Source organism: Haemaphysalis longicornis, unplaced genomic scaffold, assembly GCF_048455015.1.
Source record: "Haemaphysalis longicornis isolate Haplotype H1 unplaced genomic scaffold, Haemaphysalis longicornis Haplotype H1 scaffold_1, whole genome shotgun sequence".
NCBI classification, from domain to species: domain Eukaryota; kingdom Metazoa; phylum Arthropoda; class Arachnida; order Ixodida; family Ixodidae; genus Haemaphysalis; species Haemaphysalis longicornis.
The window spans coordinates 209513674-209533013 of NW_027526203.1; the positions used below are offsets into that span (position 1 = coordinate 209513674).

Consider the following 19340-nt stretch of genomic DNA (forward strand, 5'->3'; position numbering starts at 1 on the left):
TTCTGCGAGATACAAGTGACCCCTTTTTGCGAACAGTTTGCCAAGTGCGACTGTCTCATGCGTTACCGGAATTAATTGTATCAAGTGTGCAAATGCAGGGGAGGATTCTGGGTTATTTTAAAGAGATTGTAATGTCGGTAAGGTTTTTATCAACTCGTTTTTCTATGCAGTACTTGAGTACAGTGTCGCGGAAAAAATTGCACAGGGATGTGTGTAATAGCCTGCTCCCTGTTCCGCGCTACAGAGCGCTGTACAGTACAGGGCCAGGGCAGGACGTACTCAAGAGAGTGAAAAGGATGCCTGTGCCATCGGGGGTGAAGTACTTTTTCTTCATACTTTATTCAGGGACACTAGCAGTGAAAACATAGTTAAAAGAAAAGGGATTAGAGACACCATGGGGTACAGACTGCACAATTTGCAAACAACCAGAGAACATAGGACACATTTTCCTACACTGTTGGATGGCGGTACACTTTTGGGGTGTGATGCAAATAACACTCACAAAGACTTTCCACTTAATTCACACGGTATCCGGTATCTATGCACAGAATATGAAGAAGGTGTCCTCTACGATTTAGGGATGGTTTTGGGCCTTCATAGGATCTTGGTTGCGCACATGGCCTGGCTCCATGGCGACGCGGACGCTCGCCCGGCGCGGCAGTTTCTGCGGGAAAGGGTTACACGATTTGTTGAGGGGCAACGAACGCTACAGCCAGTTCCTGAGTGGTTGGATTTTGTTGAAACACTGACTGCGATTAAGTAGTGAACAAATGACAAAGCCAAGTCGGAGTCACGACTGGCTGCTTTTTGTGTGTGACTGTTGTATGTGGTGTGTTGAATGACTTGCGTTATGTCAAAGACCGGCAATAAAAAAAAAAACTAAGTCGGTAAGACCACGTGCTCTCGCTTTGGTACTCTATTAGTTCCAGGTTCGATTCGTGGCGGCGCCAGTAAATTCTTTTATTTGTCCGCGGGAGTTTTCTTTTGACACCAACGGTCGCGAAAGAACCCTTGGGGGGGTCGAGGTAAAAAGCTTTGCTTTAAAAAGAAAGTTACTGAGATATTGTTTTGGCGTAGGCTCTCTTTCTGTTTGCTGACGGTGTATAACACCCCCCACCCCCCCCGAAAAATATTTCTGGCTACGCCACTGTTTCAAACGTAAACGCAACTGCGCGGCGTCTAAAGCGGTCTTGTTATGAGCTTGTCGAACTCGTGGAAAACATATTTGTTTATGCCGGTGTTTGTATTTGCAATATCAGCTACATTACTACCAATTTTCTCGAGCCATTATTTTTGAGTTCAATGTCCCGTCCGGTGTACTACATTATTGAATTTCCTGTACAGAGACAGTAGCCAGGCTGGCCACCACATGACTCCGAAACTCAGCTCGAGCTTTAAGGAATGGCGGCTGGTTTGAAACGGTGTAAGAAGGAGGTGAAAACTAAAATATGCCGGTGTGAAATATGACGATCTTTCTTTTCATTTTTGGATACATAACCGACAATTCTTTCCGGGAAAGTGCATTATTTGACTCGAATGCAAAATGAGACACCCAAGGTTTACAGTCATTTCAAACATAAAGCTTGACTTCAGCACATGAGAAACGCTGAAGTATTCAACCCTCTTGTTTAATGGGAGCAGAGGAGTGGAGCCATTCGGATAGCTGGCGAGCATCCAAAATATAAAAACGCAAAGGCGGGACAAATACACTTTTCAATGTAATGCTAAAGGCGGAGCTTGGTGGAAAATCCCTCTGCAGCGCTGGTCATGGCAGACGCACGTCCAGGTGCTTTGTTGCGTCCTCGTAGCGAACGTAGTGGAATTCGTGGTGCCACGCCTTAAATGTAGACAGCGGCGCCGCAAGCGTGCAAATGGTGGGGCTGCGGCGGGCTGCCGTTCCAGCCCGCCGTGTCTTCCAGGACGATGGCGGAAGGTGGCGCACTGGATGGGCCCGGTCGACCCGACTTGATCACTGCACGCTGGGAGGAGACACCGGAGGGACCAACTTCATCCTGCGGTCAAAGTAAAAAAAAAATACGAGTAGAAAGCCCTGTGTGGCACGTGTTACGATCAGTGTTGTACACGTTCCTCCAAAATAGGAACGAAAGCTCGTTCCTCGTTCCTTGCCAATTTTGAAACGAGTTCCCGTTACAAGTTCCTTTATTGCGAAAGGAACGCGTTCCAGTTCCACTTCGAAAATTGGAACGTGTCGTTACAATAACGTTACAATTAGGTTTTTAAATGTAAACATAGTGTCGGATAATCCTGGGTCGAAATTAAGTGAGACATTTAAAACTCACATCGAACAACGTATATTATACGAATATTAACACCAACGGCAGCAGATTATCCGGAGATAAAGATAATCAAAAGAAACGCTCCTAGGCGAATTTTTTCAGGGAGCACTGGACAAACCCCATACAAAAATGCCTTATGGGCGTCTATTGAAAAATGTATGGTGAGCTATGGCCGCCTATGGGTCTCTATGGTCACCCATAAAAAGGCATAAATTAGGCTATAGCCAGCTATTGAAGTTTTTATAGATCCTACACTAAAGACTGTAAACCATACAATTCTCTTTAGACGATTATAGAACATCCTAGTGTGTTTAGTCTATAGAGTCACAGCTATACAGGTAACTGTAGCCAGCTAAAGAAATATGTATGGCTTTAGTTCTATAGACCAGCCACGGCAAAGCTCTTTTGGCTGGCTATAGACCATTTTTTAGCTTAAAGTCTACAGACTCAAAACCATTCAGCTGTCTTTTGCCAGCTATTGAAAAGAGTTCGTCCTAAAGCTATAGAGAGAAAGCCATAAAAGCTCATTCGGCTGGCTATAGGCCGTTGTTTCGCTCTAAGTCTACAGACTTCAAACCATTGAGCTGTCTTTTGCCAGCTATTGAAAAGAGTTCGTCCTAAAGCTATAGAGAGAAAGCCATAAAAGCTCATTTGGCTGGCTATGGGCCGTTCTTTAGCTCTAAGTCTAGAAACTTGGAACCATACGGATGTCTTCTGCCAGCTATTGGAGAGCATTTGTTTTAAAGCTAAAGTGAGGCAGCCATAAGAGCTTCTGCGGCTGGGTACAGTACAATATATAACTCTAAACCTTTATATGTGTGATAATTAGGCAACATTTTGCCCGCATTAAGAAAGCGTTTGGCGCAGAACTTACAAGCCTGCATCCATAAAGGCTTCTTTAGCTAACTACATAGTAACATAAGGCTCCAAGTTTCCAGCCGCTAATCGAAAAGTGTTAGCTATAAAGGTATAATTCGAGCAACCATTAAATCCTATTCTGCTGGTTTCAATATGACTTATGACGCAAAATTCATATACTCATGATTTACCTAGCTACATCTACAACACAGATTGGATAACGATGATGAGGTTGATCGGCCGGTTATATGAGCGTATTTGTTCAATAAGGTTAGGTACTTATTATACCAACAATACGGGAAAAGTACAATGAACAGAAGCTACTGATTAACGCTCAAATTCAGGTTGCAACTTTGGATACTGCGCGTCCGCAAAGCTTTCAAATGAACGTTGACCGAAAGACGTATAATTTCGTAGAATTATTCCTCTGTGGCCCTTCGCTGCCGCGGTCAAGTGAAAAAGCGGGCTTCTCTGAAAACGGCCCTCACAGCGTCGAAGCAGATTGGAAGTAACTTTCGCGGCCCACGGTACGCTCTCTCAGAAATATGGTGGAAGCTGCGAACAACCGCATTCTTTCTCTCGCGGACCCCACTTTCAGATTAGTCATTGAGAAAGGGGGAGAGCGACCCACGCCGGACCGAAGGAGGCGCGGTGAAGAAATTCTGGGAAGCGATGAAAGGGTAGAGGGGACACCCCTGCTTCCTGTTTTATTTTCTGTTTGTTTGGCATACTGGTTTTGGCGATGGGTACCGAAGGACACGGCCGTGCGGCCCGCGCTGTGTTAGTATTCCTGCGCGCAGCAATGCTAGTGACAGACAATGTTCCCTGAGTACTGAGAACAGATACAACTTTTTTCGGATGAAGAAAACAAAACGTTAAGCGATCTTGTATTTACAAAAAAAATAATTACCAGCGAACAAGTTAGAAAAAGATCGAAAGATGGGCATGTATCTCCGCACTATTTGCTATCGCGATGGACCCGCTTATACCTGGATGTACTCAGTCAGCCACATTTCGTCTCCTTGCTCATGTGCGCGGCACCAGGCAACACGTGCCGGCACGTGTTGCCTGGTGCTGAGAATTTCGACTCGACGGCAATGTGCTCGTGTAGATGGTGTGACACCAAGCAAATGTGTCGCTTTTTGGTGTCGTGAATTTCGGTGTTTACGGTGACAGTGTTACGATTAATTCAACATCAACTTCAAGTCATGCGAAAATGGATACCTGCGATACTGTGACAGGAATTTCATCGTACGCAAAACTCTAGGGTGAGTGATCTTACGAACAGAAGAGACAAATGCAGGACTTTTTTTGGTGTTCACGAATACTTTTCTAAACTACCCTGCACCACATGGGCACTGCAACGTAGACAGAAGTGAAGATTTGGCCGCGGTGATGTGACGAAAATAATTTTTTCGCGAACTGAGAAAACTTACAAGGAACTAATTGAGTGAACTTGGAAAAACGTTTTTTTTTATCATTGCATTGTGTGCGACCATCTTCATTGTTTTATTGAGAGTGCATTTCCATTTTAGCCACCGAACTTGCAGCTGTGTGCGTTCAGTACTGAGTGTAATGAACGACTTCTGAGTGCTTTCTTTTCTGTGGACTACCCAGCACCTGTAGGTATTTGTGTCTCGGCGGACGCTCGCGGGGAATGTGCCGCGTAGTGTGGCTGTCGAGCGAGTCACTTAAGCGTGAGCCAAAGTGTTGGAATGCGTGTGCTGTGTTTCGATCGGCGTATGTGAACAACTATTTACTGGTGGTGAAGTAGCGTAGATAGTAGCCATTTATGTGGTGATTGGAATGAATAAACCCCTTGATTTTGCTTTCCTTGAATGCCTGTGTTTAAGCCTTTTGTGAATGAAAACTGGCGAAGTGTTTGCAATCGCAACCTCGCACTCCCCCTATATTGCTGAAGTGTTCACGGAGCATATATTACAGAATGCACCTAAGTGCCACAGGACAAGTTCTAGAGATCTGCAAGGCTCTATGCCGGCATGGCAGCGTGTTAAGAATTTCTCAGCGGCTGCTGCTGTCGCTGTGTTTCAAGTAGTGGTGATTCTCTTCTGGCTGCAGCTCATGCAAAAATATTGTATGGTCGGCTATTGAAAAACCTTCTTATGGTTGTCTTTAGCTATTTGGCCCAATTATCTTTAGACATTTCTATGGCTGTCTTTAGCCATTCCTATCGACATTCCTATGGGTGTCTTTAGATTCTTCTATAGCCATAGCGATATCGAAAGAAGAGCTAAAGACAGCCATAGAACCGGCTATAGAAGAAGCTAAAGACACCCATACGGATTTCAATACGAATAGCTAAAGACACCCATAGGAATGTTGATACGAATATCTAAAGACACCCATAGGAATGTCGATACGAATATCTAAAGACACCCATAGGAATGTCGATACGAATAGCTAAAGACAACCATATAACCGGCTATAGAAGAACCTAAAGACACCCATAGGAATGTCGATAAGAATAGCTAAAGACAGCCATAGAACCGGTTATAGAAGAAGCTAAAGACACACATAGGAATGGCGATACGAATCGCTAAAGACAGCCATAGAAAAGTCTAAAGATTATTGGGCCAAATAGCTAAAGACGACCATAAAAAGGATTTTCTATAGCCGACCATACAATATTTTTGTATGGGACTCCAGACGGCTCGGGGACATTTCGGTGCAGGATATTTCGGTGCGGAAATTTCGGTGTCCAAATTTCGGCGACCAAATTATCCGGTGCTTGCCTGTTTGCGACAGCCGTTATATTTTTATTTCCGCTTAACGTGGGTTATGGACAACAATCTGGAGCAGTGAATTTATTTTTTTGTTTGATGCCATGTTCGATCTTTGCCAGGTATTTTTAGAAATTCTACATTTCTATACTTTTGTTTAATACCTCTTCCTGAAGCACCTGTTATGCAGCCGGTTGAATTCTTTAGCACACGTTTTTTTTTCATTTATGAGAGGTTAATTTATATTCGCTCTTTTTTAGCTAAGACAATTACCCGTGTTTACGATGGTCTACCGCCTCTTTTGTATTTTTTTAAATCACACCCTCAAATTACAGAAATTACATGCACACTGTCAATATCCAAAAAGTAACAAACATTAGCTAGCCCATCAGAATGAAGAAAACATTATGAAGAGCATTACGTAGGCTGGGCTGCCTTGCTAAAATGAATTCGCGAACACTGGTCTAGGATATTGTCGGGGAGGAAAAACGGGCATTTTGGAAAACAGCCGCAGGTTGTAATGTCCTAAATGCTGATTAAGCGCGTACCGGTTGTGCATACAAAATCCAGTCATTGTGTTCGGGACAACCAACCTTCGTTTAATGTTTACAAGCCTACATTAACCACATTTTAATTCTTTGTTCTAGCGCCCTAGATTCTTTTTCGGCCATATTATTTTCGGTTTCCCCTGAAAATCCTACATGCGTGGTGGAGTTCTTTGTCTCCGAAGCGTCACCGCCGTGATTTTTTATTTTTTATTTAGAACATACTGCTAGCCTCTCAGTGGAGGCTTTTGCAGGAATTGGGTGATACATTCAGAACAATTACATGGCACACTTCGCGTTTAAAACAAAGAAAAAGCTTTACATTCACCATGGGCGCACGAAACCTCTATAATGTGACACAAAAAGCCACCCAAAAAGCTGCTGAGAACACTATGGCCACTATCGTTTGCTGGCTACGCCCTTCCGCGCGTCGCGGTCATATCGACGGCGCCCCCACTCCAGGAATCGCTCTTTCTCCGCCTTCAGTGGCCCCCTTGTGAATTAACTCATCAAGTCGCGCATATCATGGACACCCCAGGCATACATCGCTTCCTCCCATTATAAGGAGAAAAAAAATGAATAGGCTAGTGTGACGAGAGCGGCAACAGTCGCCTTCAAGTTCTCGAAGTCCAGTCGACGAAATGGTGAAGCACAAGTGACACCCCTCTCTTTCTACTTAGGGGGATGATTGCCGCCGAGGCTCAGCTTTCCCCTCCCCTAAGTAACGCCACCGTAAGTGCGATTGGTTGGTTTGTTAGTTTTAAGTAGAACTGACACCGAATGCAACGAAGGCGATATTGATTGAGAGAATAATTAAACCGAAATGCACACGCGCCTAATCGAACTAGTTTTTGTGTTGTTGTTTTTTTGCGGAAGTTTTCCTGGGGGGGGGGAGGGGAGGAATAGACTAAAAGCAGCAGCGTCTTGCACCGTTGGGTGAAGTGAAAGGAAAGCGCTTTGGTAACACTTAAAGTATTAGGGTTGTTCACATGAATGTTAAAATAACAGAAAAATGGTTGAACGGATCCAAAATAACAACGTTAATTTTTACCATCTGCTACAGAAATTGGGTTTCACGTGGCAATGCTCCGCCAGGGTTTGGCGTTCGTTTCCACGAACGGCGGCGCAAGCACAAGTCTCGAACGTAAAATCATATCAAGTCACGAAATTACAATATCAAAGCTAAAATGTTCAAAGAATGCCTGGGACATCCTCTCACTCAAAATGTCTGGGTCAAGACGTCGTGCACCAAAATGTCCGTGCACAGAAATGTCCACACCGAAACGTGCTGGACCGAAATGCCCGACACCGAAATGTCCGGATCCCGTTTAGCATTCCGTCCGTTTCGTTGGCTACGTTGTTACCGAGTTGTCCGGGACCGGTCTGCTCCTGAGCGCGCGAAAGGGCGAGTAGGAAGGGTGCGGAGGCACGGACGTGGCGAAGGCAGGCCCGCGGAACTAATTCCCCTACCGCGACGAATGCCCAAGTGCCCAGCCGGATCCCGGTCAACCCAGTAACAACGCATACGACAGAACGGACGGACTGCTAAAACTCTTTTTTTTTTTCCCCGCCAGGGAACAATTCTATCGGCCAGACGCGCATTCTGGCCTCCCCAGACAAACGATGAAGGGTGAAAAGCATTCTCGCGGCTACGCTATTCACCCGCCGAACGCCGCGCAAGCAACCAGCATGAAAGCAAACACAAGCTGCGGCCTGCTGCGTGGTTATTCTTCTGCCTTTGACCTTCGAGGAAGCACGTACGGCTGAAGGGGGGGAAAATTGACCATCTTATAGGAAGAGAAACGCAGTAGCGCTTTGTGGATTTTTGTACTCAAGCCTTGGCATCAAAAACAGCCAAATCCTAGCGATGTAACGGCAGGAACGCCGTTCCTGCCGTTCCTTTAAAAACGTAACGAGTTATCGTTACAGTTCCACCGACCCTTAATGGAACGGTGGCGTTCCTCCGTTCCTCCAAAAAGGAACTAGTTCCAGGAACGCCGTTCCTTGTAACGCCGTTCCGTACAACACTGGTTACGAATCAACGCGCCGCTATTGGTTTCGCACGTACTGCAAGCATCATTTAGTGCTCCCATGCTTTGTGGCAGAGCCTACCACTACGTGCGCCTTTCGCGTGGGCGCCTCGCTGTCTGTGCCTCAAACCGTTGCGGCGATATCCACCGGATCTGCAAGTTGAGACCTGAGCCGTCGAGGCGGACGCCGCAGTCGAGATCTCTCCCCCATCAGGCTCAACGAGCGCCGCTGCTGCCGGCCCCTCATGAATTCAGAAAGAGTGTTATGTGAGTCTGTACTATTTGCGGGTCGTGTGCACATTAGCATTCGTACAGCCGTGCCGCCGTTACGGCTTGTGTATACGCTTCGAGCTTCGCGATCGCTGCTCCGCCTTCCGCCGCTTCTCCGTGACATTTACGGGAGAGCGCTGCGTTGCTGATGGGGGCTCATGCAGTGTTTTGGTTCTCTTTCGCTTCTTTTGCCTTTCCGCGCCCTCAACAACTTGTTATGGTCACCTCTGTAAGCAACAGTACCTTTAGGGCGCTTCAAAAAAACAGCTGCGTCTCGGTATAGTGCTCGAACGCCAACAAGAGCTATCGGTACTTGGGTCTGTGCGCTACTTGGCCGCTCTTACAGGCGTCGGCAGCGGCAGCAGCATGCCACCACTGTTGCCTCCAAACACGTCAGCAGCAGTGAATTCGATTGTCGCTCAATTTAGACGGGATACTGGCACAGTGAGAGGTTGGTTTCGTTTTACAGCGCGGAAAACGAATGCGGCTGTGTTTCGAATATATACGTCGCAGAAAAAAAATTGCGCCAATCCACGCTGTGAATATGGTTGGAAAGCGAAGCTGTAAACGCCACCCACAACGATTACCCTTGCGACGTCCCTTAAATTCAGTCACGTCACTCTACAAATAGTGAAACCAGAGAGCAGTGAAACGCACTTAGAAACACCCTTTATTACTTCAAAGGGATATTCTTGGTAAGGTTAAATCAACGAGGATACATAAACGGTGGTTTGTTGAGTTGTGTTGGTGTAGCACATGAGTGGAAACTTTTTTTATAAAATTAAAGGAAGTTCAAATCCGGTGTTAGACTATCTCCACCATCTCTGCCGCCGCGGACGCAGGCGACGAGATCGGCGGCCGAGACGGTGAAGGAGGACGAAAAGAAGAAGCAGGAGGAGAAGAAGGAGACGGAGGAGGAAGTACTTCTAGTCAGATTTCAGAACGCCCCAGAGTGCGGTCCGGGGGAATGGTTCTTTCTTCATTGGAGCCCATATGCAGTCCGCGCCACCTCTTCTCTGTCCAACAACTGAAGCTGGGTAGGCAGACAGGGGCTGTACAGCAGCATCTCCCATTTCTCTTGTTGGGTAGTTGCCGGAAAGAGAGCCGGGTGCTCAGGGCTGAAGTCGCACACCCCGATTACGGGGTGGAGTGTTCCTACTTCTGAGCAATATTTACATTCAGCGTCGTAGCGATTCGGGTGCATTAAGTGAAGACGCGTCGGATGTGGGAAGGAGCCGGATTGTATCTGTGATAGGGTAGTTTGTTTTTCTCTGGGAAGGTCAGGGCAAGGCAAAGGTAGGGTCTATCTCTGAAGGCGATAATGCTGGGTTATGTCCCTGAACGAGACAAGCGGGTGAGTGTCCTCGTGCAGCTCCATAATGACACAGGGGGTAAAAGCGCAGGCTTGCTGGTGGGTGTATTCGTTGCCCTCCATGGAAGCGTGAGCGGGTGCCCAGATGAGCTGAATGGAACCGTTTGGGGAGTGGGTTTTTAGCACACGCAGTGCATGTCGGGACACCCAACCTGACTAGTAATTCCGGTGGGCTTGTTAGGAATCGGTTACTACCTGTCGAACCCCAGTTAAGTGAGAGCCAAGGCGATGGCTGCGTCTTCTGCTGCCATCATGTCTTGGGTCTTGAGTGAGGCACACGCAAGGAGGTTGGTTCTGGAGAGTGATGGCGTACTACTGCCCTCGATGTTGGGGGTCGTCAGTGTAGACATCTGCATGATCCTCACAATGGGGGGTGTTGAGTGCTTGAGCCCGTGCTTGTTGGCGACCCTCATCATGTGAGGGGTTCACATTTCTAAGTAAAGGGAGCTCTTGTCGCCAAGAGTGCGGCAGTACGTCAAGCGAAGTGACATTCTGTTCTGCCCAACCATGGTGAAGGATATGGCGACCCACCGCAGTTCTCCTCATTCGGAGCTTCTGGTTATCAAGATGGCCCGCTATCAGCTCTTCCAGCGTGTTGTGAAGCCCTGTGCTAACCAGCCTCTCTGTGGACGCACTCAGGGGAAGACCAATGGCCTGCTCGACCGCCCTTCTAATCATTATATATAAAGCATCTGTATGTCCTCCTTTCCGAAAAAGACAGGGGGTTGACGTTAGTGATTCTCGAGAGGACAAAAGCTTGAATTATTCGAAAGGTATCGGATTGGGGCCTCGCTTCTTGGTGGCAACTCGCCTGATCATAAGTACGATTTGATTGATGCTGTGTTTGAGGCGCGGCAACGATACGTCACTCTCGGTGTTGGCCTGGAGATGTAGGCCCAGGATCTTGATGCTGGAGCTTGGAGCGATGGCCTGGCCATCAAGGAGTATTTGAATGTGTTTCTCGATATGTCGTTTGGCGTGATACGTATGTGCTACGGGTTGGGCTTTTATTTTACTTTATAGCCCTTTATTTTGTCTGCATGTCTGTCGTTTGGCGTGAGGGCGGACGACAAGGAGCTGTGATTTTTTACGTGAACACTGGAGGCCGTAGGCTTTAGCACATTGGCGTACTAGAAGTGAGATGCCATGCGGTGGTGTGAGCTTCCTTTCATTTTTCTAACTCCTAGCGCACACGCAAGGCGCGCACAGGGCCGCTAGACGTGCCGTGGAGCGAAATGAAGAACTGAACGTTTTAGTAATCACAGACACAAGTTGCGCGTTCACTTTCCTTTTGTTTTTCGACTTCATCACTCGGCGGCAGCATTTTTTTAAGTATACAGGGTAGATAGTTCACAAGCGATAAAACGTGTCGTTGGAAGAGGGTGGTATCTTAAAAGGCTCTCTGATTTTAGTTTATGCTAGATTCTGCAAGCTCGGTGTGTCATATGACGTTTAGAAGAAGCGTTTAGTCGGGGACGCGCATTACTCAATATGCCCGTCTCGCCGCTGCTCGTAGATGAGTAATGTTTGCGAGTGCTCCCCTCGCGACGGGACAACCCATGGAGTATTAATTTATTTGTCGTGTGCTGATTCCCGAGTATAAACTTGCATTATCCATCAGACTTCCTCCGTCGGGTGTTCGGGAAAGTTATGCCACATTGGCTTGTCCAGGGTAGGGATGAATATCTGGGTATGATATTGGCAAGCGTAACTGGCGTGCTGTCGGGTATGAGTACTCCGCTAGTTTATGTAAGCACACAAAACCGATTTACATCGTAGTGTGTAGCCATTGCGCGACCACGTGAGGAAACGCGGCTTACGGGGACACTGTTAGTAAATTTAAGGGCAGCGGAATGACAATCAGCTTCATGCATATGCCGGTTTTGCGACGCCTACCTGTGACACACACCTGGCGCAGATCGCGGCAGAAACATTTACTTTCGTAAATACGCCGCACTTGCGAACAGAGTGACTGCTCCACATAAATATGTATTTCAAACGCATGAAAACGGTAAATCTCAGTCGTGAACGTGCAGTAAAAGCAACAGTGAGAGTGGGGAGCGAGCCAGGGCCTCCGGCGGATGCTTTCTAAATGAGCCGCTAGGGAGACTTCAGTGGTGCCCCTACAGTGCTACAGACAGCGCTGGAGGTGTATAAAACCACCCTCCCGGTGGATAATGCGCCTTTGTTTTGGAGCAGCGAATCAATGCTGTCGCTCTGCTCGTGTTCTGTACGGTAACCTCGCTTGGAAGGGTATCGTTCCTGTAAGGCTACGGCTCATCACTCGTCATGCAGTAGATCAGTTAAGTTTGCCTTCGGCTTCTTGTCGTCGTCATCAAGGCAGAAACATTTGCTGGCAGCTCACCCCGACGCTACCACACATGATGGAGGCAACGGAGCCAGGTTCGGGGACGCCTTCCCGTATGTAACACACGTGAAGATGTCCCATTAAAAAAACTAAACTGGTACGTCATAGTGCTTCCTCATAGTTAAAGGGACACTAAAGTGATACGTAAACATTGCGGGATTACTGGCGCAAATTGTAGTCCGGAGTCCCCAGGCCATGTTTCGACCACTCTTGGCGCGTTACGCGATTTTATTTACACTCTAAGAAATCTGGGGAGCAGTTGAAGAGTCCAACCGTCATTGTACTCTTGCAAGCGTTGGTGGACTCCCCTCGAAAGCTGCGGGGAGTTGGATGCAATGCTCGCTCCCCATGAGGAGGAGAGCAAAACTGACCGCGTAATCTTCTCGTGCGCGGCGGAGTGCAGCCCCATTTCTGCTCCCGCACCAGTGAAGAGTAAACCTGCGCATCGTCTCCCATCTCCAGTACGAAGAGTAGAATTGCAATTTCATTCTTGTCCAGTGCGGGAGTAAGCATGGAGATGCACTCCTGCCATCTGCGCACACCAACTCATCAGCGATGTTTTATTTGCATACGAATATATTATATAAAGCGGTTGTGTAAAAAGCGCCCGATTACTTCTGCCGCACATTCTAAACGTTCAAGAATATGAATTCGTGTAACGGTTGCTCGCAGCGTTCTGTGGCGGCAGGCGGCAAACCGAAGGCACTAATCTACGGACCGCTGCAGACGGTCGCTTTGAAAGAGTTTGATCTATAGACGTACGCTTGTCCCGCGCCTAGTCGAGCTAAAAAAAACGGATTGTAAATCTGAGATCGATTGAGAAAAATGGTGTTGCAAGAAGTGAAGTCCGCGCTCTTCTGATAGCTCAAGCTGCAAGCGCAACACGAACCCGACCCAACAACCGTGGCTAGTGTCGCCGAGATAGGCATGTACATTCGATAGCTTTTACTAGGTTAAATAAAGGAAATCCGTATACATAACTGGTATTAACAGCAATATGGGGCCTATCTGCAAGATCGAAGTGTGAGGAACAGGCGATATCACTGCGAGGGCATCTCAAATACACCCTCTACGGTGAAAACTATCTCGTCGGCTGACGAGCGACGATACAAGCGTACACACCGATCGGTTGCTGGAACTCAAGCGCCTTTGTTAAGCAAAGAAAAATGATGACCCCCCCCCCGCGGCGGAGCAGGCGTGGATCACGATATGTAACGCGTCATACATCCGGGGGATCAGATAACGCGAACCGCCCGAGCAAGCGTGAGAAAGGCACCTTCAGCGAGCCACAAAGTGCGCGTGTTCTGCAAAAACCTACACAGGCGGTGAACCCGCCAAGGCCGGACGGGCGACTTACAGGCCGCGCCAGACCGTGATGTCAATGTGCTACGAACGAAGTGGGCTTTCAAGCACTTTCAAGCAGACGCTTCGTGCAACATGGGAAGTTGGACCTGCCCTTATCGTCATACTTGCTTCGACACAGTATACGACGCGTGTTGGCTAACCGCTGGCCGCTTGTGCGTCAGCGTGACATCATGCACACGCGAGCAAGTCGTATATTCGTTCATTCGTGCGTGCGTGCGTGCGTGCGTGCGTGCGTGCGTGCGTGGTACTAGTTTTTCTTTCGGACGAACATCACAGCGGCGATAGCGCTGAGGCCGATTTCGGAACTGATGATGATGGTTTTTGTTTAATGGCGCAAGGCCGACGATGGCAAAGAGCGCCAGAGAAGTTATTTAATGAAAAGTGATTACCACAAAAGGTAGGTTTAAAACGTGTAAACTGGACATAGTAAGATCAATAAAGATGATGGTGATGGCTGGTGTATAGGGCCAGATTTCATGATGCGTGATAGGAAATGAGGCTTAAAAACTTGACGTCTGACAAATATTTAAAAACGCGTTTCACAGAAACCATGGCATCGTCACCTAGAAACAGGGATGGGTGTAGGGGAATATGTTGTCTGTACAGTTGTCTGAAATGTTTGTGTCGTGTTGTGTCAAGTGCCTTGCATTGTATGAGTATGTGGACCACGGATAGGCCCTCCCCACACCTGCTACACAGGGGTCTTGGAGATCCCGTGAGCAGGTGCGAGTGCGTCACATGTGTATGGCCTATCCGTAATCTAGCTAAGGTAACTTCAATGTGCCTGTTGTGTGAGTCAGTTGTGTATTGTCCCAAGTGTGGTTTTATTACGTGTAGTTTGTTGTCTGTCTGTTCGCTCCAGTCTGCTTGCCACGTTTTATTGAGTTGCTGTCTTATGTGTGGCTTGAGGTCTGTGTAAGGAAGTGTTGTTATGTTTACTGTGTTTCGGAGTGCAGCATTGGCGGCCATTTCATCCGCCAGTTCATTTCCGCCGATGCCAGAGTGGCCTGGCACCCAACACACAGTCACCTCAAGGTTTGAAGAATACGCCAGCATAATTGATTTCAAGAGAAGGTTAACTACATGGTTTTTCGATGACTTTCCGGATGATAACGCACGGACGACGCTCAGCGAATCTGTATAGATGATAGATTTAGGAATATTATGTTCAACTATGTGATTTACAGCCAGAAAGATACCATATGCTTCTGCCGAAAAAATACTTGTCTTTGCATTCATGGCTCTACCTCCTTCAAAATTGGGTCCATGAGCAGCACAAGACACCGCAGTGAACGTTTTGGAAGCATCAGTGAAAAACTCTGCAGCCCTGTATTTATCCTGCAGATACATGAAATGCTGCTCAATCGCAATTCTTGGTGCCCTGTTCTTATCAAGATGCGTAAAAGACAGGTCACAGAGCACAGGGCGCAGATTCCATGGTGGTATAAAATCAGTGATGGGTGTCTTGTGAATGTCTAAAAAGGGTACCTCATGCTCAGAGGCTTCCTCTCTTACCCTAAGTGAAAAAGGCAGAGAGATGGATGGACGATTTAAGAACAGTTGTTGTGAGGATGTGTTATTAATGGTGGAATTAAAAGGGTGGTTAGTCAGGGCCATGATTTTCGAGGCATACAACAAATCCATATAAATCCTCTGGTGATATAGGGACCATTTATCACACTCGGCGTAGAGGCTCTCGACTGGGCTAGTGCGAAAAGCACCACATGCAAGGCGAAGACCCAGATGCAGCACTGGGTCGAGAATTTTCAGTGCCGTTTTTGTTGCAGACCCATAAATGACGCTTCCATAGTCCAATCGAGACCCCACTAGGGTTGTGAAAATACGTAAGAGGAGTTGCTTGTCCGTTCCATAAGACTGGTGGGACAAGATTTTAAGAATGTTGAGAGCCTTTAGACATTTATGTTTCAATTGCTTAATGTGAGGTATGAATGTAAGTTTTTCATCCAACACCACTCCTAAAAACTTGTGTTCCTTCCTCACAGGAAGCGAAACGCCATTAAGTGTAACGTCTGTGTCCGGATGGATCCCACGCTTCCTGGAGAAGACAACACAGGTGCTTTTTTCTGGATTAAGTTGAAACCCATTCTTGTCTGCCCAGCTGGCAAGTTTTTTGACAGCGAGCTGGACTTGACGCTCACAGATGGACATATTGCATGATTTAAAAGATACCTGGACGTCGTCTACATACATGGAATAAGAAATTGTAGGTGGCAATGCCTTCCCAAGGGAGTTCATTTTAACTATGAAAAGAGTGCAGCTTAAAACTCCACCTTGCGGAACGCCGTTTTCTTGTACATGAACCCTTCAGAGTGCGCTACCAACTCTCACACGAAAAGTTCTTTCGGACAAATAACTAGCAAGAATGTTCATCATGTTCCCTGAGACACCAAATGACTTCAGGTCACTGAGGATCCCGTAGCGCCAGGCGGTGTCATAGGCCTTCTCAAGGTAAAAAAATACCGTTGTGCAAAACTGTTTGTGGATGAAGGCGTCCTTTATGTAGGACTCGAGCGCGACGAGTTGGTCGTTGGTGGACCGCCCCGCCCTGAAGCCTGCCTGGCAGCTCTCGAGAAGACCATGGTACTCTAAGAAGTACACTAGTCTCCTGTTTATCATCTTCTCAAAGAGCTTACACAGGCAGCTTGTCAGGGCAATGGGACGATAACTGGCGGGAGAGGAAGGGTCCTTTCCTTCCTTCAGGAAAGCCACTACTATGGCCTCTCTCCAAGAGCGAGGAATGTGCCCCGAAAGCCATATGTTGTTGTATAGATGTAGGAGTGTTTCAAGAGTGTCTGGGTGTAGGTGTTGTATCATGGTGTATGTGATTTTGTCTGCACCTGGAGCTGAAGGCTTACATGCGTTTAGAGCAACCTTCAGCTCATGAATTGAAAAAGGAGAATTGTAAGAAGTGTGCGACTTGTTGTTATCACGCAGGGACTTCTTTTCTACAGATGTCTTGTGTTTCATGAAAGTTTTTGTGTAGTGTGCTGAACTGGACACGTGTTCGAAGTTTTGTGCAAGTGTGTTAGCCTGGTCTTCCAGTGTGTCCCCTGTTGTACTAACAAGGGGCAGGCTGTGTGTCTGTTGTCCTTTTAGTTTTCGTATTCGTGTCCAGACTTTGTGTGTGTTGGTGTATGAGTTGATGGAAGTGAGGAAGGTGCGCCAACTCTCCCTTTTCGCCTCACGACGCACTCGCTTCCCAAGAGCCTTTGCCCGTTTAAACGAAATGAGGTTATCTGACGTGGGGTACCGGCGAAGGACACCCCACGCCTTGTTCTGGGCCTCTCGCGCCCGCCTGCAGTCCTCGTTCCACCAGGGCCTCCTTGGGTTGCGGGACGCACTGGAGGCCTGGGGCATGGACTTTTCGGCGGCGTCGACTATGTGCGCCGTGACGAGTTGGGCTGCTTCCTCAACGTGTAGGTGTTTTATGGTTGTGTGGTGTAGTTTAGATGTTTCTGTGAATGTACTCCAGTTTGCTTTTGATTCATTAAACCTGTTATGGGAAGATGGACTGCACGGGCCTTTACCTATGTATGTTAGGGATGTGGGGAAGTGGTCACTACCATATGGGTCTGTGCCCACGCCCCACTCAAGACATGAAAAGAGAATTGCAGAACCAATAGCCAAGTCGAGATGTGAATACGTATTATGTCCTAAGTTATGGTATGTAGGCTGTTTTTGGTTGAAAAGGCATGCTCCTGAAGATGTAAGAAATTTCTCTATCAGGCGACCTCGGGCATCCGTTCTGGAGGAGCCCCAAAGAGAGTTGTGTGCATTAAGGTCGCCTGTTAGGATGTACGGTTCGGGCAGCTGGTCGACCAGCGCCTCGAAGTCAGAGCTCAAAAGTGTGACATCAGGAGGAATGTATATGGAGCATACCGTTATCAACCTATTAAAAATTATTGTGCGTATTGCTACAGCCTCAAGGACGGTGTTGAGAGCGACAGGGTGGCATGCTAGGGATTTCCGGGCTATTATGGCTACACCGCCCGAAGAGTGTGTGCAGCCATCCCTGTCCTTTCTGAAGACCATGTACCTATTTAAGAAATTTGTGTGCTTGGTATTCAAATGCGTCTCCTGAAGACACATCACACTTGGCTGATTAGCATGCAGTATTTCGTATACATCGTCATGATTTTTAAGAAGGCCTCTACAGTTCCATTGAATTATGTTTTCTCTTCTCATTATTTAGTGTGAGAGCTACTGGAGTGTGTGTGTTTGTTTATGTGTCGTCTTTCGTGGCTGTGACTCTCGCCTTTTTTGGCTTGTCGGGAGGCTTTGGCGTCGGGACGCGTTCCTTGCGCTGCGTTGCAGGCAGGAACGGCCCGACATCCATCTCGTCGTCGGATGTCCGAGGGGTGCCCGACGGACCGGGCCCCCTGGACTTGGCCCCCCCTCGGGAGCCCTTCGTTTTAGCCGCCACCGCCGAGGGCGTCCGGGGCGCCAGAGGTGGCACAGGCGGTGCGGTGGCGGTGGGAACCGGTGCGGGGCCCGTGGTGTCCATCACCTCTGTACCCTCCAACGCACTGGAGGGCGGGGAGACAGAGGCGGGAGCGGCACCGGTCCCGACGGAAGAGGTTGCCACCACAACCGCTGCTGCCTCAGCAAGCGGCGTGATGGCGGGTTGGGCTGCCAGAGGCAACCCAGGGGGGGGGGCGCGGGAGGGACCAGGTCAGACTCGCTGAACTGGGTCCCTGTGGAAACGAGACGCCGCTCCGCCCCCCGGCGAGCTGCGTCGGCGTACCTCCCCAGGGGGAAAGAGGCGAACCTCTTTCGCGCCTCTGGGAAGGTGATGTTCTCAGTTACCTTTATGTTGATTATCTTTTTTTACAGTTGGAATTTTTCACACTTGCGGGAGTACGCTGCATGCGGACCGCCGCAGTTCACACAACAGAGGGTGTCGGATGGACAGTTGTCAGTCGGATGATCGTGCGCCGCGCATTTTGCACCCGTCGTTCGGCTACGGCAAGAGTTTGTCCCGTGCCCGAACCGCTGGCACTTAAAACAGCGCCGCGGGTTCGGGATGTAGGGACGGATGGAGCAACGGATAAAACCTGCATTTATGTATTGTGGAAGAACTGCGCGGTCGAAAGTCAAGATAATGTGTTTGGTGGAAATCTCCTTGTCGTCTCTGCGGATAGTGATGCGTCTCACGGCAGTGACGCCCTGATCCTTCAAGCCGGCAAGGAGATCCGCATCCGTTTCGTTCAAGAGATCCGTCTCGGTTACCACACCTTGCGAGCTGTTGAGGCTCCGATGGGGTGTGACCCTGATGTCGAGATCAGCCAGTCTAGTCTGAGCTAGAAGCTTCGTGGACTGCTGCTTGTCATTTACCTCGATTAGTAGTTCACCAGACCTTTGTTTTTTGCACTTATATGATTTTCCTATTATGGCTTCAAGATACTTGGCAATCAAGAAGACTGACTGAGATGCAAGAGGGTGGGTTGGATTGATGGATTCCATGACAAGAAAT

The 19340-nt window shown here is 48.1% G+C and overlaps 1 protein-coding gene across 2 annotated transcripts in view; it reads right to left on the minus strand.

Annotated features, from left to right (window-relative positions):
- Positions 1-305: 305 nt before the first annotated feature.
- LOC144141399 (uncharacterized) overlaps positions 306-19340 on the minus strand; it is a 142629-nt gene continuing 123594 nt past the window's right edge. For both annotated transcript variants that reach the window (XM_077672973.1, XM_077672981.1), the window contains exon 3: positions 306-2012. In XM_077672973.1, the coding sequence (XP_077529099.1) occupies positions 1839-2012 (174 nt within the window). In that variant the 3' untranslated portion in view covers positions 306-1838. The remainder of the gene's footprint in view (positions 2013-19340) is intronic.